This window comes from Panthera onca, chromosome E1 (genome assembly GCF_046562875.1).
Source record: "Panthera onca isolate mPanOnc1 chromosome E1, mPanOnc1 haplotype 2, whole genome shotgun sequence".
Taxonomy (NCBI): Eukaryota; Metazoa; Chordata; class Mammalia; order Carnivora; family Felidae; genus Panthera; species Panthera onca.
Genome location: NC_138352.1, coordinates 22,234,994 through 22,262,221, shown reverse-complemented (window position 1 = coordinate 22,262,221; position 27,228 = coordinate 22,234,994). Strand labels below are relative to the sequence as shown.

The 27,228-nt window shown below is 45.8% G+C and overlaps 1 protein-coding gene across 1 annotated transcript in view; it reads right to left on the bottom strand.

Annotated features, from left to right (window-relative positions):
- DNAH9 (dynein axonemal heavy chain 9) overlaps window positions 1-27,228 on the bottom strand; it is a 329,272-nt gene that overhangs the window by 103,652 nt on the left and 198,392 nt on the right. The window contains exons 44-49 of the mRNA XM_078437738.2: window positions 26,809-26,971; window positions 24,869-24,992; window positions 12,374-12,516; window positions 11,829-11,990; window positions 11,388-11,621; window positions 1,863-2,123 (exon numbers count right to left, since the gene is read on the bottom strand). Coding sequence (XP_078293864.2) covers window positions 1,863-2,123; window positions 11,388-11,621; window positions 11,829-11,990; window positions 12,374-12,516; window positions 24,869-24,992; window positions 26,809-26,971 — 1,087 coding nt within the window. The remainder of the gene's footprint in view (window positions 1-1,862; window positions 2,124-11,387; window positions 11,622-11,828; window positions 11,991-12,373; window positions 12,517-24,868; window positions 24,993-26,808; window positions 26,972-27,228) is intronic.

Sequence of the window (27,228 nt, the reverse complement as noted above, 5' to 3'; positions counted from 1 at the left end):
AGAAGGTTAAGTCTGATTTTAGAATACAGGTAGGATTTAGACGGGAGGAAGCGATAGGAGAGCGAGCCCTAAACAATGATGGTGGGGAGGGGTCCAGGCTAATCAAAGGCCTGGAGGCCGGCCAGTGGATGACGCTCTGAGGGGCAGCCTGGCTTGGCTGTGCTATAAGGTTCAGGCTGAGATGTGGTGGTGTAATGGGGCCAACTCCTACTCCACCGGATGGTACCCAAGTTCCTAAGGAGAACCTTGAGTTCTCTCCTGAGGTAGGTAGAGGCCTGTTTATGGCCTTTTTGGACCTAGCTGCCTTAATCTTTAGGGAATCCAGCCCCCACCCCCCCCCCCCACCCCCCATCCTTAGATATACTAGAATGCCCTCGTAGCTCAACTTCCAATGTATACGTAGCTATATGTCACAGGATTCTACAGTGTTCCTAGTTTAGCTTTGGATTTGATGAGGCCCTAAACCACTAGATGCTACATTCCAAAGTGAGGCGTCAGATGGAGGTTCCAGAAGGCCAGTGCTTTGCGTCAAATGCCTCACCTGCACTGAGGGTGTCAGAGTCAGCAAGTTGGGGACTAAGAGAGAATTTTCCGTGAGACCTGCTGGTGAGTCCCACCCACTCTGCCTTTAAAGGAGGGTGTGGGGTGTAGTCCGCATGACACAGTGGATTGGGGTCTAATGCGTACCCCAGAAATCTAGAATGTGTGATAACAGCTGGCTAGCCCTCCTACCACCCCCCCCCCCAACAACAGAACAAGGGAGAGCGTATTGCATGGGTGGCTGACATTCTCAGTGCATTTGGGGAAAGGAGGCACAGGTGTCCCCCGTGGAGCTGAGGTGAGCTGCCTGCACAGCACAGATGGCACAGGATGTCTCAGACCTTGGCCAAGTGGCCCACGTGGAAGGGCATGTGAATTGCCAGACTCGGGAGAGGAGGAGAAAGCACCCTGCAGGGCAGAGGTCCCAATGACTGGGGGAGGGTCTCCATCCAACAGAGAGAGGGTCAGCTTTTCGGTCCTTCTCTGCCACCTGCTCCTCATGACCTGAGTCTGTCGGCCCCCTTTTCTCCCTTTCTCCCCTTGGCCCCTCAGTCACAGTTATCGGAACGGGAAAGAAGCGTAATCGCAAAAAGGCAATAAAAGGAAGAAGGAGCTAATTCTCACCTGTCCAACGCACACATACCTGGGATACATTTCACAGGAATCCAATCAAAAGCACCTTGTGAATACGTCTCAAAAGCCATGCCTGTCCTACCAAATGGTTATGGATAGGGCTTGACTTTAATTGATACACGGGTGCCGTGAACGGTGGAATATTTGTGAATTTTGATTTTGTAGGGTTCCCCCCCCCCCCATTTTGGAGCCAACATGGGTTTCCGTCTCCTGTCCTAAACATCTCCATAGGGCCTCCTGAGGCTCGTGCGGCCGGTGGTACGAAATGGGTAAGACGACCACGGGCTACTTAGCTGGACGATCTCTGCACTTGGATCCTGAGGGTGTGAGCTCCAGTCTGGCTCTAATGAGGCTTGTGACGCTGGACAAGTCGGTGCTCCTCTCGGGGCCCTGGCTTTGTCATCTGTGAAGTTGGGGGGGGGGGGAACTAGCTGGCATCTCCCGTTCTGATTGGTTCTAAGACTCACGCCTCTGGGATTTCATTGGTCCTCTGCGGAGCCGGACACACAGGCGGTTTCAATAAATGGTGGCGTAATGAATAAACCCGTGACAGCTGGATCCCACCCTGAGCCTTTCAGCTTTGCTCTTGTACCTCTTTGGGACACCAGGGTACCGCGCTGTCTTTGGGTCGGAGGGGCCTCCCCCTGGCCCCGCGAGGGGCGAGCAGACGGGACGGATGATCGTCCTACCTTGTTGAGGGTGTTGAGGGCTGCCTGGGCTGCTGTGAGCGCCGGTTCCGCTTTGGCCAGGTCGTCTTCACAGTCCTTCTGTTTCTGCTTTACCTCCTGCATGATGAGGGCCACCTTCCGCTCCTCCTCGTCCGCGATGGCTTTCTCTCTGCTCACCTTGTCCGTCTCTATGCCCACCACCCGGATCAGCTTGTCTGCGTCCTCGTTCTTGTGTCTCACCTCCACTTCCTGGGTGGCCAGCTTGGCTTTCAGATCATCTACCTGCGGCAGAGAAGCGCTGGGCTTACTGGGAGCAGAGGGAGTTGGGACACGGCCCTGGGGGTCCGACCCTATAGAGGAAAACGGCCAACTGCCGAAGCGAAGGCGCCTAAGCTGAGCTCTCACCTGGGACCAAGCGCCCTGACCCCGCGGGCGGAAAGGGGCACTGGACTCTCTCTTCTTCCTCCCTCTATGGTAAATGTGGCGGATGGAAGATTCTAAGCAAGATTCTCCCTCGTGCCCACGTGACTTAGGCTGCTTCCCACGGCCATTGGTGCCTGCGTCTCATAAAACTCCGCCTGCCTCGGATACTACTTGGTGCAGAGCGGGCCTGTCGTAAAAAGCAGTCGTTGTCTAATTGGAACTGGCCACCGTGAAGTACACCAAGAATTTAGCAAGTTACAAAAAGTGAGTACATCCCGTGCATCCTGAAAGACTGAATGTACGAACACACAGCGGCCAGGCCTTGTATCAGAGTAGAACGCTGGCCCACAACTGCAATCTCCTGGCGACCAGGAGACCAACCTGTTATCTACAATAACCAGCTCAGGAAGCCAGACTCCCGAATACGTCACAATCCAGGGAGACAAAGAGACAGCAGCCTCTGCAGCAATCGGCCCCGGATGGCCAGCACTTGGTTAACAACGGACGACTTCCTTAATTTTTGCCCCTGCTTCCCACTTAGGAGCAGCCAGAGAAAGTCAAACACGCTCCCCCCACTGATCACACAGGATGCCCACTTCTAGGGAGCCCCCCTCCAGCTCTGCAGGCCACCAGCCTCCATCGGGACACATCCGACACCTTTCCTTTCTGCCCACCAAGAAGCCCTCCCACCCCGTGGGCTGCCTTTGAATCTCTGCCAAAAACCAGGTGCCCACTGGAGCCAGCTCTGCGTAGAGAGCGTTCACTTGGTCTCATTGGTTTGGTCTTAGTCTAGTTCCGCAGTCCTTTCAGGAAACAGATGACCAGGTTGACACGGACCCAGTGGCCCAGACCAGAACCCAATGGGCTCTCTCCATCGGGCCTCTGAATTCATATGCGTTTGGAGGAAGTAAAGAAGCTCACCACGGAGGAAACCGTTCATTTCTCTGACCCCCTGGAGAAGGAGGCATGGTTTTCTATGTACAGTCTGTTCCGGAGAGTGTGGTGGTTCTCGGAGTGTGGTTCCCTGGACCACCACTGACAACAGCATCCCCTGGGTACTTGCCAGAAAGGTAAACTCACAGGCCCACTCCAGACCTACTGAGTCAGAAATTCTGGAGGCGGGCCTGGCGATCTGTGTTTTAACAGGCCCTCTGGGTGAATCTGGTGCCCACCTAGGTTTGAGACCCAATGGCCTGGTTTTATGGCCCTTTCATCTGCAGAAAGAAGACTCAGATCTGTTTATTTCTGGGAAGTAAAAAAAAAAAAAAAAGCCATTTGTATTTGCAATAGGGCCCATAAACTTTACATCGCAAAATGCCCTCCCGCCTCTCATTTTTCTGCAGTCTATTTCATGCAACAACCCAAGATTACTTCAGAGCTCCTGGAATACGTCAAACAGATTCAAATGCTTTATGATACAAAATGCATAAGGGGAAAAATAAAACAGAGGCTTAGATGCTGCTGATAATTCCCTTTTCATGGCAGATCAAAAGAAAAGAAAAGGAAAGCGGGGGGTGGGGGGGGGGAGAAAGAATGCTCTTTAATTTTGTGTATTCATGGAAACTGGAGACTTTTTGTTAACCTCAAATGAAGGCCTGCTCCCGAGAACAAGTCTTATATTCCCGTGCTGGAAGGTTAATCCATTTCTAAATCCCACAGTTCAGCTGCAGGGAGTTATTTCTACAAGGACAAAGATGCAATTGTAAATCAAAATGATTGAACCACATAATCACTGCAGTCAGCAAGCACACCAGTAACTTTTTGTTCCTTTTTAAATCTGGGGAGATTTGAGAAAATTGGAGTGGGTTTTTTTTTTTTAATTCTGTTGTTGTTGTTTGTCTGTTTGTTTTGTGGCTTATAGATAGGGTGTACGACCTCAGGCCCAAGGTAAGCAAACACCAGCACTGTGGATGGGAGCTTTGTAGCTCTCGAGCTGTGACGAGAAGTGACACAAGGGTCCCGCCAGTCAGAACTAGGCTGCTCCCCACAAAGCTGAAGAGAGGGCGTAAGTCAGGCTCGTTTCATGGCTCTTTGGCAACAGAACAGGAAGTTTAAGTAGGTTAGAACAGGAAGTTGCAGTAGGTCAGAAAAGGAAGTTGAAAGAGGTCAAGTTAAAATTTCCTCTTCTCTTCGCCTTTATTCAAAGCATTCAAGCCCCTCCTTGGATCTCTTCCTCTTTAGACACCCACTCCCGCCCCCAGATAGGAGGGTCAAGGGGGAGAGGGACAAAAACAAGGAAGAGACCCTCTCTTCAGTCTTTCCAGCTCCATGAATATAAGTGGGAGGGGAATGTCAACTGAGTGGAGTGCCAAGAGGCTGGTGGTGAGAGACCGTCCTCTCTCCAAGGACCAGGAACATGATGCCAAAGAGGAAGGCCAAGCTTCCTGGGACCTTCTCCTCAGAGCCACAGAAGGAAGAGAGAAAACCCGGGATCATCAATAGCAATCCCTAGTGCGCAGAGCGTTAGAGGCCCAGAGGTCTTTGCCTTCTTACCCCCCGGGTCCTTCTGGTCACCCACCACGTTCTCCCATGAATTCACACTTCACGTAGGCTTCTCTTCTTAGACGTAGTGGTTTCCCATCTGCAGTAGACATCTGTTATATTTGTCTACCTAATAAAACTTCTCATCCCTGTATTGGAAATACAGTTTGAATTTCCCTTGGGAAATATTCCCTTCCCTAGTCCTCGTGGTTTGGGTGGGGCTGACTCCAAAGGTGGTCCTTTGATCCTCACTTGGCCAAGGAGAGTGTCGAAGTCACAGAGAATGGTTCACGTATGGGCAAACCAATGATATGAAGAGGCCAATCAGAGCTACTGATCATTTACCCCAGGAACTTGCTATTAAATCCTGGGAAAGATGAACTCCTCCTTATGGTGAAGTTGCAAAGCAGGCAGAATAGAAGTCTGAGGTTGGCGGGGCCATGGGGTTGCCTGCCTGGACAGGGACATTTAGTGAGAATCTGGCTCCAGCCCTGTCAATATTAAGCTCTATCTCTGAATTTTCACTTATATGAAACAGCTTGTTTTATTTTTGTCGTTGTTTTGCCTAGACCAACTTCAGCCGGATTTTGGTCAGTTGCCATCAATTTTAGTATATGTGCTGCCGAAGCGAGCACAGGTCAGTTGCCATCAAAAAGATCTGATAAATATATCATGTAATCTCATTACCCCCCCCTCCCCTCCCCTCCTGCCTTTTCCTTTTCTTCTTTTTTCCTCTTTTTTTGCTAAGTGAATTTGAACTCATTTTTTTTTTCACTTGTACCAAAAGAGTCCTGATGCCTACGTCATGGTAAATTACTGAACTGTCAACTTCAGGTAAATTCGGTGGCCTGAGATTCTTTGAAAGCCCAAGAAAGACTGAATTTAAGAGTCTCCAGACGAACAGACTTGGGGAGTAAATCTTAGATGGAGGAACTGGTAATGAACTGTAGGCCTCTTATGAACATTTCTTCAGTCCAACAGCCCTTCTCCCTCATGAGTACACTTGAGCTAGGTATAGAAGTGAGGGTGACAGTGTGTCCTGAAGATGCCAGGAGATGGCGTGAGACCCAGGTCAGGGGTGAGGGTTCTGATGGTGCTAAGAGAAGGAACAGAAGTAACACCACCCTCATCTGAGGCAGCAGCAAAGACAGAAGATGCCACCCAAAGACCCAGCGGAACCAGCCACCCTCAGCAGAGCCAGTGAGAGCTGGAAGACCACACATGAAGCTTCACCGGCTGCCTCCTGAAACCACCACCACCAAGATGCAAAGGGGCAAAAGATCCTTCACACGGAAACAGCCCCAAGGTAGAACTACACTCTGAACTGACTGCCCTCCAGAGACTTTTTTAACCTGAAGTGACCAAGTCGACCAGAAATGTAAGATTAAGAGCTTCCTATTCTTTTTTTTTTTTTTTTTTAATTTTTTTTAACGTTTATTTATTTTTGAGACAGGGAGAGACAGCATGAACGGGGGAGGGTCAGAGAGAGATAGGGAGACACAGAATCTGAAACAGGCTCCAGGCTCTGAGCTGTCAGCACGAGCCTGATGCGGGGCTTGAACTCACAGACCGCGAGATCATGACCTGAGCCGAAGTCGGACGCTCAACCGACTGAGCCACCCAGGTGCCCCAAGAGCTTCCTATTCTTAAACAAAAAAAATTTTTTAATGTTTATTCATTTTTGAGAGAAAGCAGGAGAGAGCGGGCGAGCGTGGGGGAGGGGCAGAGAGAGAGGGAGACAGAGAGTCTGAAGCAGGCTCTGAGCTGTCAGCACAGAGCCTGATGTGGGGCTCGAACTCGGGAACCACGAGATCGTGACCTGAGCTGAAGTCGGACGTTTTAACCAACTGAGCCATCAGACGCCCCGAGAATTTCCTACTCTTAAACAAAAAAGACAGATCTGGAGCTAAGTCAAATCTCGGTATAGAAAAATAAAGTGGTGTTTCTGACCAGGTGAGTCTAAGCTTGAAACTGTGTCTGAAGTTTATAAACTTTAGATGACCATATAATTATTAATTCTTGTCATTATGATCATTATCATCACTGCTCCTAATATTGTGATCGTTGTTAAATAAATCTGGAGTCCATCTGAGCCAGAGTGGTGAGATTCATGTAGCCCACTCCCGCTGGATTATGAATACCAAAATCTGTCATAAGTGGGTAGTAGGATACTTATACAATATAATTCAAGTCATTACCCTTGTACCAAGATTATGGGGATATACTTAAGGCTTTTTTCTACAAAGGAACAATTTCAGATGAAGGCTTTACATCAGAAGCCAAGATAGCATTTTTACAAGAAGAATTATCCTCATAACCATCCATAAGTATGAAATATACACCATGTAAACAGTATTGGGGGGCCCACCCTCCATCCCCACTCTAAGCTTGTAGGTGACTCGTTTGCTTGGTTGCCTAGCCATCTGTCATCTACCCATTTATCCACACACTTAGAGAACACCTACTACGTGCCAATGAATCCTGGTGTCTGCCCTTGCGTATCATGCTGCCATGATAGTGTGGCAGGACATATACAAGAGAAGAAACATAATGTTGGGATGGAACCACAGAGAATGGAATGAAAATCTTCTCACAACTTAGAAGGGGCTTCTGCGAGTGGAGGGAGCAAACCGTTTACGTCTTGACAGTCACAAGCTGGCAAGTCAGGGGCACACATAAAGACACAGAGATGTGAACTAGCTGTGGAGATTTGGGGCGACTCCAACCAGTCAGTATTGCTGAATGCCAGGGTACAATGGGGTCGAAGGGAGGAAGAAAGGATGGCGAAAGAGGCAAGGGGATAGTTTGAAAGTTCTAGAAAAGTTCAGAGAGTCTGAAATGTAATGTCTAAAACATTAGGGTCCACGTTAGAGAAAACTCAATGTTTTGAGCGAAGATCAGTCTGATAGCCGGACAGGGGCTGGTCCAGAGCTGTGCTGTCTAGTTTGGGGAATGAGCACCTGAAATGTGGCTTGTCCCATCTGAGACGTGCCGTAATTATAACCGCACACACACTAGTCTTTGCAGCCTTGTAGGAAAAAAAAAATATTTCACCAATAACTTCTTTATACATTGCTTACCTGTTAAAATGATAATATCATGGATGTATTAGGTTAAATAAAATGTATTCTTAAAATATATGATAAAATTAGGTAAATTTAAGATCTAATGTTAGAATGGAAGCCACAAGTTTCCTTTTACTTCTTTTGATGCAGTTAATAGGAAACTGAAATTTGCATTTATGACTTGCAAGATATTTCTCTTGGACGGTGGGTCCAGAATGTTGGGAGAGGCTAAACAAAATGCCATTCATTCATTCAACATTTCATGCATGCCCCCTCTGTCCAGGTAGTGTTTTAGGCATGTGGGACACATCAGCAAACAGAACAGATAAGGATCCCTGTCCACGCAGAGGTTGTCTGACAGATGGGGATCGACAACAAAAAGTAAACACAACCAGTACGGGAAAGAGGCGAAGTCAAGCCCCGTAAGGGACCTGGGAATGGGGTGGGGTTGCAATTTAAAATGGGGCCATCAGAATGGGATTCACTGAGAAGGTGACATGTGAACAAAGAAGTCGAGATGAGGGAGTGAGTCGTGGGGGTGAGAGAAGGAAGAACACGCAGGGAGAGGAAACAGCCAGTGCAAAGGCCTGGCGTGTCTGAGGGAAGAGCCAAGGCGGCGGCATGGCCGGAGAGGAATGTTGCGGGCACGGGGCAGCGGAAGATGAGGTCTGACAGTCTGCAGGGCAGGGTGGGAGAGGAGACTGGGGCGCCACTTTAGCGAGGGAAATAGGGGCCATCTCAGGGTTTTGAGCAGAAAAGTAACATGCTCTGATTCCTGTTTTGAACGGATCACTCTGGCTGCTCCAATGATGACGGACCCAAGAGGAACAGAAGGAGAAGCAGACAAGTGAGTTGGAAAGGTACTGTGGTTACCCGGGTAGGATCAGTGGCCTGGGTCGGGGGAGTAGCAGCATGGGAGGTGCACAGTGGGGGGGTTCGGGGCTCGTCTGAAGTTAGGGCCAATGGCGATTTTCTGATGCTTGGGCACAGGGTGTGTGTGTGTGACAGAGAGAATTGAGAAGGGTCAAGGATGACCCCAAGGATTTTGGCCTGATGAGTGATGCGAGAGGTTGCAGGTGAAGCAGGTTCGGGACCAGGGAGACACTGGGAGTTCCATGTATTGAAATGACCTAGGTAAGAAGTGTCTGAATCAAGACATAGAAAACGGGGATACAACAAGAGGGTACACTTGAGACACGTTTAGGAAATGTACAGAAGTTGTTAATTCTTAAATGGGAAATGAGGGAAGGGGAGGAATCGAAGGTAACTCCCCGCTTTCTAGGGAACTGGGTAGATGAAAGTATCACTCATCGAAGTAGAGAACTTTGAAGGAGAAGAAATGGAAATTGATGCCAGGACTGAAAAGAATTCTCCACTCTCCACACGCAGGTAGAACTGGGTTCACCGAAGGTATAACCAGTCTTCTCCTGGGACGGTTGGAATTTCCAGGGGACAGGGAGGGGAGGGAGAACAGGGGCTGCTAAGATGACAGTATTCAGAGGGCACCATACGTCAGGGGTGGGGGAGGAGACAGGAAGAGGAAGAAGTGACAGATGTTAAGAATCTGCATTCCGGGATTCTATCTTATGCTGAGTTCTAGAAGTTCAGAGATTGAGGGTACTGGAAACACTGGACAGTGTTGGGAGAGAAGATGTGACATTTCCACAACCACAGTACATATGCCGGGTAAACTGCTAGGCCTTTGGCTTGGGTCTGTGTCCCTCGACCTGCCCTGCACTGTAGCTCTGGGAAGGGGGTGTGGTCATGGCATAAATGGGAAGCATCATGGACAACTGGCACGTGTCATCGGTGGACAAACATTGAGTTTGGACCAAGCTCACCATGCCTGAAGGCACAGAAAGAAAAAGATAAAAGGGTCTTTCTAGAAATATAGGACAAGGATGGGAAAACCATGTAGGAGGCTAAGAAGAACACAGTTCTGCAAATGACGTGCTCCCAGATCTAGGGAAAACCTGGAGAAAGCGGTCCACCATCGTCGGTAGGATGGTTTCTGTGACACCGTTGCAGGAAAACAGGCTGAAATAAAAAAGCAACAGGATGCATTGGACAGGGAAAAGGATGAGATGGGGAAGGGCTGTAGGATATTAAAAATGTAGTAGCATAATTAAACCCTTCCCTGTAAGCCTAAGAAGCAGAAGCAATATTACACAGTACGAAACTAGAATTGTCCGGGATCAACTTGAAAGGCTCTCTTAGAACACAGAGGGGAAAAAAAAAGCCAAAAGAATGAGATCAGTGAGTGAGATCACAATAGATGCGGGACACAGAGAAGCCATCCGGCAAATCATTGCTCCTGGAGGAGAGGCCAGGCCAGATGAACAACATCAGATAACAGAAGACCGCTTTTTCTGAGCAGAAGACATTCTATGTGAACAGATGGCAAGGGCTCACTGCATCCCACGAAATGCACTGAAATCCTCTAGACCTGTTACATCTACCGTTCAAGAAACAGAAGTGGGGAGAGAGGACAACTCAGAAGAAGCAAGTTGAATAGCTAGTCCAAAGGCAAAGCTCTGAAACAATGACAATAAGTGAAAGGCTTAGGTATCCGTAGGAACACGTGACGCCCATGGATCAAACTAATCACAATTTTAGTTTAATGGTGCAAATGCATGAAAATGACACCACCTGAATGAGAGACTGCCTCTGCTTCTGGCAAACAGAGCACACAAAAAAAGGGCCATCAAGGGACTGGCAGTGCTTGATGGGCATAAGCAGGGGCAGAGAAGGTGCCAGAATTGTCCCCAATTCTCAAGGGAAGAACAGGAAATTGAAACAAACTCGTTCCCTTTGGAAGAGGAAGTAGAAAAATCTTACCAGGACAGGACAACAGGGGCCTTCTTTCGATGGCCAACCACTTAGGGACACATGAGGAAATGCAAGAAATGAGACAGGATTTAAGAAATTAGGTCCCGGGGCGCCTGGGTGGCGCAGTCGGTTAAGCGTCCGACTTCAGCCAGGTCACGATCTCGCGGTCCGTGAGTTCGAGCCCCGCGTCAGGCTCTGGGCTGATGGCTCGGAGCCTGGAGCCTGTTTCCGATTCTGTGTCTCCCTCTCTCTCTGCCCCTCCCCCGTTCAGGCTCTGTCTCTCTCTGTCCCAAAAATAAATAAAAAACGTTGAAAAAAAAAAAATTAAGAAATTAGGTCCCAATGGTGCTTTGACAGATGACAGAGTAAGACACAAAGAAACCAAAGAGAATCGGTACAGTTCGGCAACCATGTCTTTTTGGTTTTGGAGATGGAGGGGAAGTGGACTGGAGAAGAAAGGAAGGTGGCGGAAGAGGAGGAGAGGGGTAGCAAGCAAGAGAGAAGAGGTGCTCCAGAGGATTCCAGCATCAGTAGGTGGCAGCAGACCAGACCTGAAGGGGACAGCGTGCCCTTCTGCAGGGAGAGCTCAGCCTTAACTTCTGGAATGGTTTCTGGTGACTCTGAGGCCTCTGGGGAACCATAAGTGATTTTCAGGCCTGGACTGTGATCTCTCCAGTTCCCCGGAATGGGGTGCTCCCGCTCCCTCTCAGTGCCCCGCATGCACAAGCCATGAAAGAACACTACCCACCTGGGCGGAGGTGCTGTGAAGCTTCAGCAGTCCGTTCTCGAGACGCTCCATTTTGGACCTGAGCTCTTTTCCATGTCTGCGCAGCAAGCTCTGGTAGAGTCTGATGAACTCCAGGAATGACTTAGGGGTTGTGTAGTTGTAGCGTTGCTCGTTGCTCAGATAAGCCTGGGACATCTGGTTGACGCTTGTGTGGACAAAGGCCATGAACTTGCTAATCGACTGCTTGACTGTGGGCTGAAGGTGAAGAGCAGGAAATCAGAGTTACTGTCTGGACGTGAAGACTGGCGGTGGCGGCCCACCCTGCTCATTGCCTCGCTACATGGAAGGTTTTGCTCCGATGACTCTATCCAAGCTTGAACTTGAATCCTGAAACTCTGGACATGGAATTCCTTCTACCTGAGGTGGAGAGGATCTTGACGAGTGTCTCCTTTGCCCTCTTACCTCAATGCCTTCTGTGTTCTGCAAGAAGCGAAGGCTGACAGACTCCAATGCCTGCCGAGGCCACTCGTGGAACCAGTCGATGGCTGTGCAGTTCACAATGGCTGGAAACTTCCTGCTGCGGACCCTCAGCTTGTTCCCCACAGGGGAGAAACAGAGAGTCACCTGAGAAGTCATAAGGGTGGGGAGAACCAAGAAGGTATCAGAAGTTCTCACAGGGAGATAGCTATGGCTTTAGGTTCTTTATTTCCCGGAAAGTTGGGAAACACATCCAATGGAGTAAAAAAAAAAAAAAATCTGTCAATACCACCCAGGCTTCTCACCAAGAAATTAAGAAAGCTGGGACTGCATGAGGCAAGAGGGAGGCTACTGCCCTTGAATCAGATGAGAAGGGAAGCCTTGCAAAATTGCTCAGGCTGAGAAAGTCACTCCACCCACACTGCCCACTCCCGGTACAATCAAGAAGGACAGCTATGTCCAAATTATCAATAGAGGTTCTCGTGAATGATCTCTGGTCTGCCTACCCGGCGCAGTAAATCCTTCTATACCTTCAGTTGTCGTCGGACCCGATCTATAAAGAATTTCCAGCAGTTCCCTCTGTTGTCTACCAGACCTTGACTCTTGACTTCATTCCTCATGTTGTTTATGATGTTTTCAACTTCATCATCGGAGTAGAGGTCTGGGATCTCTCCTGGGAGAAATGGGACACAGATGGGCAGATTTCGCATCTCTCTGCACAATGCAATTGGACATGAGAGGTTATCCAACTTGGGGACACAAGGCCCGTGATTTTTGTGGCCATGCCCCACCATTCCTGCTGGTGAAATTAAACAGACACCGTATCTACTCCAAACCCAGGGCAGAGAGATGATACTTGAAAGAATGGAACAAGCTACATGGCACCCTTTTGTCCTGGGCCAGGAGTTCGTGGCATGAGAGCTTTCAACTGTCTATGTCTTTTACTTAAGGAATTTATTTACTAATTATTGTTAATAAAAAGTTTGTTCCCAAGGAGCTTAAGATTTGGTAGGAAGAATAAAAGAGATGTAAAATACTTATAAGACCACAAGTGAAAGGGGGGGGGGTAATATACAGACAAATCTGTATATTGATGAAAAATGAACTACCCCTTTCTGTTAGAGCAGAAAGGGAGAGAGCGGGAATGGCGTCAGGGAACTTAGCATATGGTAAGTATGACATCTTAAAATCAATGGGGAAAAAAATGAACATTCAATACACAGTATTAAGAAAACTGGAATCTGAAACAAACAAACAAACAAACTATGGTTGGATCCTTATATTCCACTGTATGCTAGGATAGATTCCAAATGAGTCAATGACTTCACCATAGAAAAGAAAACCATAAAAATGGCAGAAGAAATGAGGGAAATATTATATGACCTCTGAGTGGGGAAGGACTTCCTCATTGTAACTCAAAATCAGCATGTTTTAAAAGAAAGATAAATTTGATATATTTAAGTTGATATATTTTATGTAAAAGTATACGTTTGGTATAAAAAACAGAAACAAAACAGCATGGTGAAAACATAGGCAAAGTATAATAAGATCAAAACCAAAGAACCAATGAAAATAGGTTTCTCAAAGCAGACAGACAAATGGCCAGCAGGTTCATGGAAAGGTGCTCAACACAATTAGTTATCAGGGAAATGCAAATGAAGATCACAATGAGATACCCCCCTCACACCTGTTAGGATGGCTATTATCAACAAGACAAGAGATAATAAGTGCTGATGAGGATGTGGAGGAAAGGGAGCCCCTGTGCACTGTTGGGAATGTAAACTGGTACAGCCACTATGGAAAACGGTATGGAAGCTCCTAAAGAAATTAAAAATAGAATAAGTACCATGGGATCCAGGAATCCCACCTCTGGATATATGTTCAAAAGAAAAAAAAAAAAAACAGATCTCAGAAATATCCATACTCCTCTGTTCATTGCAGCATTATTCACAGTAGCCAAGATCTGGAAACAACCTAGGTATGCATCAGTGGATGAATGGATCAAACAAATGTGACATATATAGGAATATTATCCAGGCTTTAAAAAAAGGAAATCCTGTCATTTGCAATAACATGATGAACCTGGAGGGCATTATGCTAATAAGCCACAGAAAAAGAAAAATATTGCATGACGTCACTTACATGTAGAATCTAAAACAAACAAACAAAAAACCCAGTCAAACTCCTAGAAATAGAGTAGAAAGTGGTTGCCAGGAGCTGGGGGGTGGAGGAAATATGGAGAGTCTGGTAGAAGGGTACAAACTTTCAGTTATAAGATGAATGAGGCTTTAGGATCTAATGTATAACATAGTGGTTATATTTGATAACACTGTACTATATCATTGAAATTTGCTAAGAGCTGGAACTTAAATGTTCTCATTCCTCGAGTTTTAAAAAGAAAATAGGTGTTTAACTCCGATTATAGTTAAATAGTTAATCTCCTTAATATGTAAATATTGTAATGTTACATATAATAACATTATATGTAAATATGTAAATAAAGTCTCCACAAATAAAGGAAAAAACCAATAATTCAACTGTAGGACGTGGATACAGAAGAGAGCTCACAGTACAGGAAATACAAATACTTCTTAAATATATGAACAAATGCTTTAGCCCACTCATAGTAATAGAAATGTAGTTTAAAACAATGCCTCAATATTAATTTTGCAAGACTGGCAAAGTTCTGAAAGTTCAATAAAATCCTGTCTTACACAATATACGATGAATAAATCTTTTAAAAAATCCTAACTAAATACATAAAAATACATGTATGATTACCAAGTAGGGTTTGTCCTAGAAATGCAATGATGGTTAGGTATTAGAGAAATCTATGAAAATAATCCACTATGTTAATAGATTAAAGTAGATAATTACAATATTACCATTACAAAGACACATAACATTTCTAAAATACTGGTGGCAAACTAGGAATAAATAAGATTTCTCTTACTCTATCATAGATGTCTATTGCAGACTCATTGCAAACATTATACCTAAGAGTGAAATGCTAGAATATTCCCTTTCAAATCGGGACCAAGACAAGCATGATTGCTATTATGTTTCCTAGTCAATGGTATATAGGAAGTCCTAGACCATGCAAAAAATCAAGAAAAGGAAAATGTAAAACAAGAGTTAAGACAATCTTAAAATTATTATTGTTCAAAATCTAATTTTCTGCATAGAATATCTAAGAGAATATACACGTAAACCATCAGGACTCACAAGCACATTTAACAACAAGCTTTCTGGACATAAATCAATATTGAAAATAAAATGGCATCTCTATACTCAAGCCCCCCAAAATGTTACTTTATTCTTTTTTATTTTTTTAAGAAAAGATTTTATTGTTTTTGAAGCAATCTCTACACCCAACGTGGGGCTCAAACTCACAACTCCGAGATCAAGAGTCCCATGCTCTGCTGACTGAAGTGGCCAGGGAAGAGTAAAGGCTAAAGAACAGCCATGACATTTCTGAAGAAGAACCAGTGGGAAGGATTTTCCCTACCAGAAATCAAGTCTCCTAATAAAACGAAGTTAATTTGGGGCACCTGGGTGGCTCAGCTGGTTGAACATCTGACTCTTGATTTTGGCCCAGATTATGATCCCAGGGTCATGGGATAGAGCCCCACATCGGGCTCCACACTCAGCTTGAGATTCTCTCTCCACCCCTCCCCTTCCTTGTGCTCTCTCTCTCTTAAAACAAAAAAACAAACCAAAAACCCAAACCTATGTTAATTAAAACAATGCAAAATTGGCATGGGCCAAATATATAGAATACTGAAGGCAACACCTAGAAACAGACCTAATTATAAACAGGAAATTGCTATTAAAAATCAGTGTGCAGTCACTGATTGATGGATTAATCAACAAGTGATGTTAGGTAATTCAGCATTATGAGTAAAAATTAAAATTAGAACACTATATACAAATAAATTTCAGGTGGATTAAAGACATAACTATGAAAAGTAAAACACTAAAAATTTAAAAATAAAATGCAGGAGGGGCGCCCGGGGGCCCTGTGAGTTAAGCGTCCAACTTTGGCTCAGGTCATGATCTCGTAGTTCGTGAGTTTGAGCCCCGCGTTGGGCTCTGTGCTGATGGCTCAGAGCCCGGAGCCCACTTCGGATTCTGTGTCTCCCTGTCTGCCTGCACCTCCCCTACTGTGTGCTCACGCTCATTCTCTCTCTCACTCAAAAATAAATGAACATTAATTTTTAAAAAAATAAAATGCAGGAGATAATTTTTATCATGTCGAATAGAACAAAAGTTCTGAACAGTCTGGAGCATTAAAAAAAACTGTTAAGTTTTACAGCATTTAAACTAAATCAGCATGACAAAAGTCAGATGCAGACTTCAAAAGAGATTTACACCCCATATAATGAACAAAGTGTTAGTATCCAGAATATATAAGGAACTCTTACAAATCTGTAAGAAAAAAACAAGAAAGCCAAGAGCAAATGGTCAAACTGCATAAATAGGCAACTCACAGGAGAGGAACAGCCAATAAACCCTCCAAAAGATGCTCAAGGTCACAAGTAAAAAGGGAAAGAAAACGATGAGGTTTCATTTCATGCCCATTGGCAAAAACTAATGTGTGAGATCAACCAAGCACTCATGAGGTTAGGAGGAAGCAGGTATTCATGCGTGACTGGGCAGAGAGCAAATTTGCACAACTACTCTGGAGAGCAGTGTGGCACTTTTTATAAAGTTGAAATATCCATCCCAGACAATTTAGTAATCTACATTTTGGGCACCGATTGGAAAGAAACTCTTGTACGTGCCCATTGCAAGTGTCTATGTCGCAATGTCATGATCGCATGGGAGTTTTATTGCTTTCCGCACATCCAGAAGAGTTCGTAAAGAAATACAGAAACACATAAAGGGAAGAAAGTCAACGGGGGTGGTGAGAGCATAAAGACTGTGAAGGAAGAGTCAGAAATTGGGGAGAGACAGCCGGGCAGAGCAGAGTTGTGAATCAGGGGCCAGGGGGTGGGCTCCTGGCTCAGATGGAGGATTTGGCCTTGGGGAGGAGGCATGGTCACCTTGGAGGACAGGAGAAACCCACAGAGATGTGGAGACGGGCTGTGCGGTATGAGGAAAGTTGTGAGTCTCATCCTGAAGAGTCAGGTCTTGTCAATGAGAGAGGACAGTGGGTGGGGGAGGGAAGCAGTGGAAAAGCTCTTGAAAACACTGGCTATGATGTAAAGTAGGCGTGGCTCATGGCCAGGATATTCCATGGGCCCTGGGAAAGCTCTTCCCCATTTCCAGAACAAGGCTTTAGACGGGTACTGAGGCCATCTGGACCCGGAATCACAGGAATCCACACCCACACGCTTCTTCCTTCCTCCACAACCAACACAGAAATGTGAGCATCATAGAAATGCTGGACGTGGAAGGAGCCACGGGGGCCACCCTACCCGTGTTACCTCCTTGCGGGCTTGGATGAGGTCCTCAAAGATGGGTGGTTTGGCAAATGGCCTTAATCAACAAGTGATGGTAGGTAATTCAGTATTAAGATAAAAAATTAAAATGAGCACACTATAGACGAATACATTTTAGGTGGATTAAAGACATAAATATGAAAAGTAAAACAGTAAAAATTAAAACAAAATGCAGGAGGGGCACCTGGGCGGCTCAGCCGGTTAAGGGTCCAACTTTGGCTTCAGGTCATGATCTCACCATTCATGAATCCGCGTTAGTTAATCCGAGCGATGGGAATTCTGACTTTGCCTGTCAGTGAAGTTGCTACACATCCGTGCACTACCACAGCTGAAGGAACGCATTGCCAACTGCCAACACATTTCTGGCTTTCATAGTCTGACCACATTAACCCAGCCGGGAGTTCAGTTAAGAATTTTATACTAATTAGACTTAATCGTTTTAAAAGGTCAAAATGGAAAAAAAAATGGATTATCATGAAATTGATCGTTTACTTCCTTCCCTTAATTGGACAAATTTAACTTCCGTCCATCAAGGTATTCCGTAGGACGCATATAAAACACCCTGAGCTATAACTTGTCCAAACCAAGGTCTTAGGAAGGGAATAACCCCTTTCTCATTTGATAAAAGCAGAGGTCCACGGAAACTGCTAAGGAAATGCAATGATATTCAGCATGTGTTGGGAATTAAAGAGCTCAGGGAAGTGTTGTTTTTTCTTTTTAATTGTTTTAAATGTTTATTCATTTTTGAGAGACAGAGACAGAGCATGAGCAGGGGAGGGGCAGAGAGAGAGGGAGACACAGAGTCCAAAACAGGCTCCAGGCTCTGAGCTGTCAGAGCCCGACATGGGGCTCGAACTCACGAACCATGAGATCATGACCTGAGCTGAAGTTGGCTGCTTAGCCGACTGAGCCACCCAGATGCCCCAAGTTTTAAAAAAAGCAATAGTCAAATGGAATTGACATGAGCCATACTCCCCCAGCTTCAGGAGCTGACTGCCTACGGTGGTCTGTATTCCTTTCTCCTTTGTGTCTCTGATAATCTGCATTCCCTTCCCCATTGTCATGTTAGAGCCCCCCAGCAAGGACTCCATTCCCTTTGGTCTTAGAGCATGTGTAACAACACAGCCTGCATTCTTCGCCCTTCTATTATTTGAAATATGGAGGACTTACTTTTGGTGTTTTATGTAGAACATTCTCGATAGGGAGGAACCAAACTATGGTCTACAGGCTAAATCCGGCATGCTGCCTGTTTGCTTGGCCTGCCAGCTACGAGTGGTTCTTACAATTTGTAATGGTTGAAAAAAAATAAAATAATAATACTTAATGACTCATGAAAATTATAGGACATTCAAATTTTATTGTCCATAAATAAAGGTTTATTGGCCATGGCTGCAATCATTCATTTAGGTATGGTCTATGGCTATTTTTCCCAGTACAACGACAGAGCTGAGTAGCTGTGACAGACTGTATGGTCTGCAAAACTGAAAATATTTACTTTCTGATCCTTTATAGAAAAAAAAGTTGGCTGACCTTGGCTTATGTGATACACTTAGGGCTGTGCTGTTGAAAGTACCAGGCCATTTGGAGACTTTCTCCATGCTCTAAAGATGCTAGTATCTGTCACAAGGTCCCAAGAGCTCCTTAAGAAGAAGGTCACCAGATGGAATTGAGCCTCTGAGTTGGGAGCAAAGTTTGCATCTTGAGGTTTATTCCTCCAATTTCTCCTGGCATCATACCCGTCAGTTACTATGTGATGTAGGTAGTCATGCTTTCAAGCAAGGGACTGAACTGCCAGAGGGGATTTTGTGATGCGAACAGAGGCAGAGGCTATTTAAATATTTGAAAAGTTCCCTCCTGAGACCTACACTCGGGAAACACTATTTCTGCTTTCAAGTGCTCTGTGCCATCATTAGCGCCTCCTAATACTTTGAAGCCCAGACTAATCATCATTCTTCTCTGTGCTCATGTGGGACCTTCAGAGGCGAAAACTGCTTTTGGGGGAGGAGATCCTGATGGTGTGAGATGGTTCTGTTAGTTGGGGCTTGATGATAAAATGGATGAAGCTATGGACTGGGTCCTCCGTGAACGCGTTAGTGTCGCACTGGCTTAGGAGACCTGGCCTCATCCAGGCCCACCATTTTCCCCCAAACTTTTCTCTGGTCTCAAGGGAGGAAAAGCAGGGGACGTTGGTGGCTGTCTCAGGAGCCTTCTGCACCTCTCTCTGCATGCCTGAAAACCATCTCAAAGCATGTGTGCAACAGTGAGATCTAATACGTAAGACAGCACATCATTCTCGTGACATCACGCACCTTAGTTCAACACCTGTTGAATAATAACTATGGGACCAGAGATGGGTTAATAGCTGACAGTATAAATGATGGAAGTAAGAGTCTCTACAGAGGGTTAGAATTATATTCGTATTGTTTTATTTCCTAAACTGGACGGTAGGTCCTTAAGCCTTTTCCTTTCATATCCTTACATTATTTCCTAACAACAAAAACATTAACTGACAAGAGACAACCTAGGCTCTGCCTTTCACGAATCTGCAATGCTGTTTCAGCACAGTGGTGGGGTATGCAGCCATGGAAAGCTACAGAGACGTGGAGGGTATTTCTCACTGCCAAGGGTGATAGTGGATCAGTGACAATTTCCTAGAGAGAGAGAACACTCAAGTCTCGTAACGTGGGTAGAAGGGACTCCAGACAAAGGAGGAGGAGGGCATGGAGTTCAAGAGGAATACGATGAGTAATGATATCAGGGAACAACAGTGCAGTGTATTATCTCAGGGAGTTAGGAAGTAGATCACAGAGTAGGTCAAAGGCAGGGTCTTCTTTTTTTTTTCTTTTTTAATCTGTAGAAAAAGGGGCTTGGGTCTTCTCCTGCATTCAGTTAGAAAAACCAGTGAAGAAATTCTATTTTATAAAGACCCTTTAGAAGCAGTGAGGAGGATGGATGAGGGGGGGTATTGCCTAGGATAAGGGGATGAGTTAAGAAGTGTCTGTATGTGTTGAATCAACCGATGAAAAGACCGGTGGTAGCTATGATAGAGAAGATTTAGATTCAGAAATGGTTCGGGGATAAAATTGGTGGTGGCTGATTATCTTTTAGATAGAGGAGATGAGGGAGAAGTCAGCAATGTAGGCAAATGCGCGGACATCGTCTTAACAACTTGCATAGAAATTTAGCACCACGTGAAGGAAAGGAAAGACTGACAACTCAAGCATGTTTTTGCATCACCCTTTGGCATTTCTGCTTGGCAGCTGGAGAGCCAACCAGGTGCTGGTTTGAGGACACAACTTGTAGATAAAGCCACAGAGACCACAAAGTACACTCAGAATATCTGATGCATGCTCAAGGGAGCCTCCTTTGCCTCCCACTTTGTCTCTTCTCCTTCCAGGGAAATTGGGCCAGATCTCTGCATATGTAAAGCAGAGATGGCCCACCAGGAAACCTAGTTCTGGGAGAAGCATAATCTAATGCCAAGTCTGTTACAAATATTTCCAGACTCCAGATTCTTTTTTTTTTTTAAGTTTACTTATTTTGAGAGAGAGCGAGCGACACAGTGCATATTGGGGGGGTGTGGAGCAGAGAGAGAGGGAGAGAGAGAATCCCAGGCAGGTTCTGCCCTGTCAGCATGGAGCCCAATGTGGGGCTTGAATTCATGAACCGTGAGATCATGACGTGAACTAAAGTCAGATGCTTCACCAACTGAGCCACCCAGGCGCCCCTAGACTCCAGATTCTTATGTGATGGGTGGAGACCATTAATATACCAATCCTGGATCTAATCATTGAGATCCTGGAAGGCGAGGTGATCTTTTCATGTTCTATATATGAACAGGAGCTGTGGCCCTAATTTGAAAGGACAGTCTGGTTCAGAGATGGAGAGGCACAGGACTTTATAACAAGGGGGACCCAATTTCATAAACTATTTCAATAGGCCACAGCGAGTGTATGATGCTCACGTTTAGGCACAGTGCCTACTGACTGGAACATGTGAGCTTAATAAGTGGTTCTGAATATGAGTACATGGAAAGTGAACTAGTCTGGACTGGGGAAGAGAAATCCTAAATGTGGAGTGAACAATTAGGCCTTTTGAAAAGCAGGAGGAAAATCCCAACACGAGATCCCAATGTAAAATAAAGTATGAAACCTGGCAGAGTTAAGAAAGGCAGAGACACCACACCCAGAGTAGACTATGTCCTCTTAGCTGGGACTGCGATAAAATGCACTTTCTAGAATACAGGGAAGTTGGAGGAAGATGTGTTATACCAGAAAGCCAGGAAATGATTCTATTTCCCCCCTCTAGGTTAGGATGAGGCCTTGCTGGTTCTGAGTTTTGTCCAAGAACCAAGACAGTACACATTTTGTAAGAATTTCTTAAATACCTGGGTTTGATGACCAGTGTCTACTCTTTAGGAATTATTATAACAGGGCAGTAAGGACATAGCAAAACTTGGGCTTTCCAGATTCAGCAAGGATCAATGTTTCATGTGTAGTTTCATGATGCCAGCAGCTGCGTGATGCCCAGGAAGGACCCTGGCAGCCAAGGGAAATGACTCAAAGGTACTCCTCCTTTACTCCTGATATATACGGCCACCATGTTTTTTTTTTTATACAATTATGTACCTTTTGCTAACTAAACTAGGAACTATATTTAATTTTTAAACTTTGTGTGCAGGATTTCTTCCTGTCAATCTGTAACCCAACTGAGACACAGCTGGGATAATGATAGGTTCTGAAATGGTTGGTTGGTGTCAGGAGTGGGATGCAAGAACTGAATTACTATTATGGTTTGATTCTGGAAATGGCATCAGAAAATCAAGGGGTCAAACAATGAGCTAAAGTAGTGTGGGAAGAGGGGCGCCTGGATGGCTCAGCTGGTTAGTGTCTGACTCTTGATTTTAGCTCAGGTCAAGATCTCACGGTCGTAGATTGAGCCCCACATTGGGCTCCATGCTGAGCATGGAGCACGCTCAAGATCATCTCTCTCCCTCTATCTCTGCCTCTCTCTCCAGCTCATGTGTGCTCTCTCTCTCTCTCTCTCTCTCAAAAAAAAAAAATGTGGGAAGAAGCCAGATAGCCTATGGCGTGAGATTAGTAGGTCATTGAGAAAGGTGTTTTTGGGGAGGGTTGAATCAGTGTAATACATTCCACTGTACCTTTATATCTCTAAACTAACAGGACTTGTGGATAACTATGGAGGGAGGAGTTCATGGCAAGGTAGCCTGACATAGTGTTATAGTTTGCACTGTGTTATCCAAGAGTGGAGTGATTGCACAACCCCACAAAATTCAAACATGAAGGGGATGGGGAGGTTCTGAGGAATTCCCGAAGCCCTCTGTGGACTGCAGTCAATTAATTTCTAGCAATTATTTAGTTGACAGGGAAAATTAGAACTGAGATAGCCTCTTGTTCTCCCTGTCAAAGTGGTTAAGAAGAAAGGGAGGAATATTAGAAAAGCATTACTTTTAATTGCATCTCTTTTTAACATGTGTATGTAAGTCTTATTTTTATACAGAAGCCTTAAAAGAGAAATGTGAGCTTGAAACTTCATGGCTTTGGAGCAAGCTGATTGCATTATGCTTTCACTGGGCAGGGCTTCAGAAATTCATTTCAACTTGGAAAAGAAACAGTTGCCTTCCAAATGAAAAATTAAAAATACTTAATTGAGAAACAAAATTTCAACTGGTAAAAGCATATGAATTTCTGTGTCTCAGACATTATTTTAGGAGAAGGTGACCTGGCTGGATGGGGCCAACTGCGATACAGGGTGAGGCTGGCAACGCGCCTGGTATCTCCAGAGCTGTAAGTTTTTGGAAGCACAATTTCACCTTCTTTGAAATTAGACTTCAGGGTGCAGGGTGGGAGAGCCACTGGACACACTCTCGTTATTTAGTAAAATAATAAAAGGTGAGGCAATGTTGTAGGTGGAATACTGTTGTAGAAGACGGTGGCTCTAAGAATGGGGAGAGCGGATGGGAGGAGAAAAGGAGTAAGCAAGGCAAACTCCTGCATATGAAGGTAACTTTATGGTAGAAATCTGTGTGAGGCTTAGAGCTGGCACAGTAAGGAACCTGGGACTCCGTTCCTCATCAGAAACAATCCAAAGGTTGCTCACAGAGTCTGCTAGAGCATGATGGGGACCAGGGACCAGTGGCTCTTCAGGGGTGACGGCAAAATGGCGTGGGATAGAAGCATACAAAATTTGAAGCGGACAATGATCCTGAAGCAGTGAAGTTCCTAGGGACTGCATAGCAGAAGACACCTTGAAATAAATTACATATGACATGGGATAGACTATGGAGAAATATGCTGTGATCGTGGTTCTTGGATTTCATAAACTAAAGAGTATTTAGTCAGAGAGCCAGGGGTTGGACTGTGGATACATGGGCTTTCTGAAATGCTGAAAAGCCAGAGGCAGTAATTTTGTTCTGGAACATCTGTGCATTGACTTTGTTTTCTTAACCCAGATGAAGAGGTAGTTTTGCAGATGCTGAATTTGGCTTAAGAGCCAGGAAAGCATATTCTATGTTTAATTAATATAAATGCAAAAATATATACCTCCAATTTCTGTAAATGCATAATTTAAGTAATATATTGTCTTACATTCTTGGGTGTATACATTTATATATATCTTGTGTTATGTTTATATACATGCATGTGTGTGTGTATAATTTTTTTTTTAACCCAGAATGGTTCACATAATTCCTGAATTCCTGAGTAAATAAGGACAGTAAAGTATCAGAATCGAACTTTCCACTGAAGTTCTATCTTGCACTGATGGTGTCACAGGACAGTGGACAGCCTCTGTCAAGTTTTTGGGAAACCAAGGAAACCAGCTTAGAGATATCCCCCCCCCTTTTTTTAAAGGAAATTCTGTTTTTTTAAGTTAATTTATTTATTTTGAGAGAGACAGAGACAGAGACAGTATGAGTGGGGACGGGGCAGAGAGAGAGAGAAGGAGAGAATCCCAAGCAGGCTCTGTGCTGCTGGCACAGAGCCTGATGGGGGCTCGAACTCACAAAACTGTGAGATCATGACCAGGGCTTAAGCCAAGAGTCTGACACTTAACTGACTGAGCCACCCAGGTGCCCCCATTTTAGAGATATCCTACATCTATTGTTGCTTCTACTTTGCCTAAGGTTCTGAATCCTCAATGAAACTGGCAAACGAATCTTTCCCTATTGCGTAAGTTTTGCATATGCAAATTCTGTGTCTCTTCTGGCCAATGCCTAACCTACTTGAAATATTGCACACATTCTATCTAGTTTCTCTCTTGAATACGGGAAGAGAATAGCACCTTCCCGCTGGGCTCAGGAGATCGGCAGACCCTTAACATGTTCTTTTCCCAATAATCAGATCTAGTTCCCATAAAAGCCCCAAGATTATTGCCTGTTTTGCAATGGAAGGAGCCAGGATACCAGGCACAGCACTAGCGCTAAGGACCTTAATGAACCAGTCCTCTACTAGCTTCTTCCTTATTTCTATGACCTAGCTCTCCGGACCTTGGGCCACCTCGGGGTGACTCTGACACCAGGGGGAATTTAGCAGAGACACTCAAGAGAAGAGGGTTTCTTACCAGATGCCAAGAGATCATTGATGAGCACAAGGAACTTCTCGTCAGCCACTTGGGCATCGGTCATGAGAAACACCGTGCTGAGACCCTTCACCCCAGCTTTCAGGCACAAACTGGCCAGGTCCATCTGTGGAAACAATCAATAGTAGAGATCTCTGGGAAGACGGCCTTACTGAAAGAGGTCTCCAAGCCACTCGTTAGGAATGAGACCATTTCCTTATCTACTTTAATGGGAAATAAAGTGAAGCAGCAATGGAAAGTAGGAAGGAGTGCCATCTTGTCCTGAAAAGTAAGGAAAGTACGCCTCATTCCCTGCCTCAATCCCAATAGAGATGGACAAGTAAAATTAAATAGCGATGATCTTCAATTCTACAACCATTGTGGCTCCTATACTGGCCTCTGGGGCTCCTGCTTTGTGCAAAGAGCTAACAGCTTTCCAAAGGGACAGAGATGGTTCCTGTTCACCTGTGTTACTCATATCATCATGCAAGTGAATGACCTTCCCCAGGAGGCAAGCAACTGCTCTTGGCCTTGACTGAGGAGTCATGTTCTTGGGGATACCGACCTGGGTGATGAATACATCTTATGCCAGCAGTGTCTTGTGTCCTCATGACTCGCTCCAGCAAAAGCCTTAGGTTGGAATAAAATATACTGGGGACCACACACACACACACACACACACACACACACACACAATCATCTTGTAGGAAATTACATCCAATCAAAACTACAGGTAGATGAAGTTTTGGGCTAGGATGCCAAGCCCTGAATTTTTCCAGCTTAGTCAATCTCGGTTCCTTCTCTGTATCCCTCTCGCAAAGCTCGGTGCCAGTCTCTGATCTTGCTCTTCTCCCTTGCCCCACTCAAAGCTCCTTTTCTAAGAGCCTCGTGCATTTCTTTACAGCAGAGCACCTTTGTGTCCTATATATAATCCCCCTTTAAAGTTAGTGAACTTCCTTGAGTATCAACTGCTCTCAACCTTGTGCATTGACGGAATTAGCTAAGACAAGGCTTCTCAACTCTCACTGGAGCCATCTGGGGGAGGCTTTCAGAAGTCTTGACTCTCAGGCCATTCCCTGGACTAGTTAAGCGGAAATTTCTGGAGGGTGGGGTGCAGGTACCAGCATGATTTGAAGGGGATTCCAGGATGTAGTCAAGGTAGAGAACCGCTGTCTTAGATCATTCCGTGAACATGTGTTTCTCATATGCACTAACTTATTTACTTTTTGGGGGGGAACCGCTGAAGACTGGTCTCACGTGACCATGGTCTATGACCTCAGATCCAGCCAGTCATGGAGAGGCTGAACTGAGGCTCTGGAGTCAGCAGTGGGTGCCACTGGCGGAGAGATATGAAGGCAGGTGGGTAGGTCTGGCCCCACGCTGGCGGGAATTCTCCCAGGGACAGTAAGGGCAGCATCCTGGGGGAAATTACATCAGGACTCCCAATCCCGCCTCTACTGTAACCATGCACAAAAGGGAGGGGGATGGGCAAAGTGACCTCTGAAGGCTGGATAAATGCCTTTCCCCACTTTCCAGAGCTTGCATTGTGGCTGCTAAGTGCTTAATGTCGGGACCAGGAAATGTCACTGAAGCTCCTGGTAGCTGGTGGTTATAGGAACTTTCTTTAAAATATGGATGTCTTACAGAACTTGGGCAGACTGTCGGAATTCCTTCGAAGCCTGCCACAGGGGCTAGCGAGCCGTGCGCTAAATGTCACATAGATGTGCCCCTGCTCCGGTGAGAACTGAGGTTCCAGGGACCGAGCTGAAGCAGCTGAGGTCTGCAGACCTGAGCCCAATGAGAAAAGAGCCCCTCACGTCCCTAGCCCTGAACCCAAGAAGCGAATGGCCCAGAACCTTACGGGGAGGGTCTAAGCGAGGCGCGTGAAGAGCTAGGAAGGGTGACAGGAAGCTGTGGGTGGCTGCAGGGGGGCTGTCACTCACCTTGAAGTCCGCGATCTGGTAGCCTCTCCACGGCGTGATCTGGAATACGTCCATGGAGCTGATGAAAGCCGCGAGCCTGGTCAGACACTGCTTGCCGCTCCCACCCACGCCGACCAGCAGAGCGTTTCCCCGCGGGGACTCCAGGATGCGGCTGATGTGGCAGCTGCGGAGAAGGAGCAGAGGTCCACGGCTCTGATCAGACCCCTCCCGTGAAGAGCACGCACCATGCTGGAACCTTCCTAGGAGGCACACTGTGAGCGGAGCTGCACGAAGCTTGAGTTACACGGTCCCCGCATCAGGTCTCACCTTCTTGCCTGGATGGATGGAGGTTGTCAACGGCTTTGCTTTAAGCCAAACCCTCTGTGACCAGGTGGCAGTGGAGGAAGAGCTCACGGCAGCCAGGCAGGATGGGAGGGGACC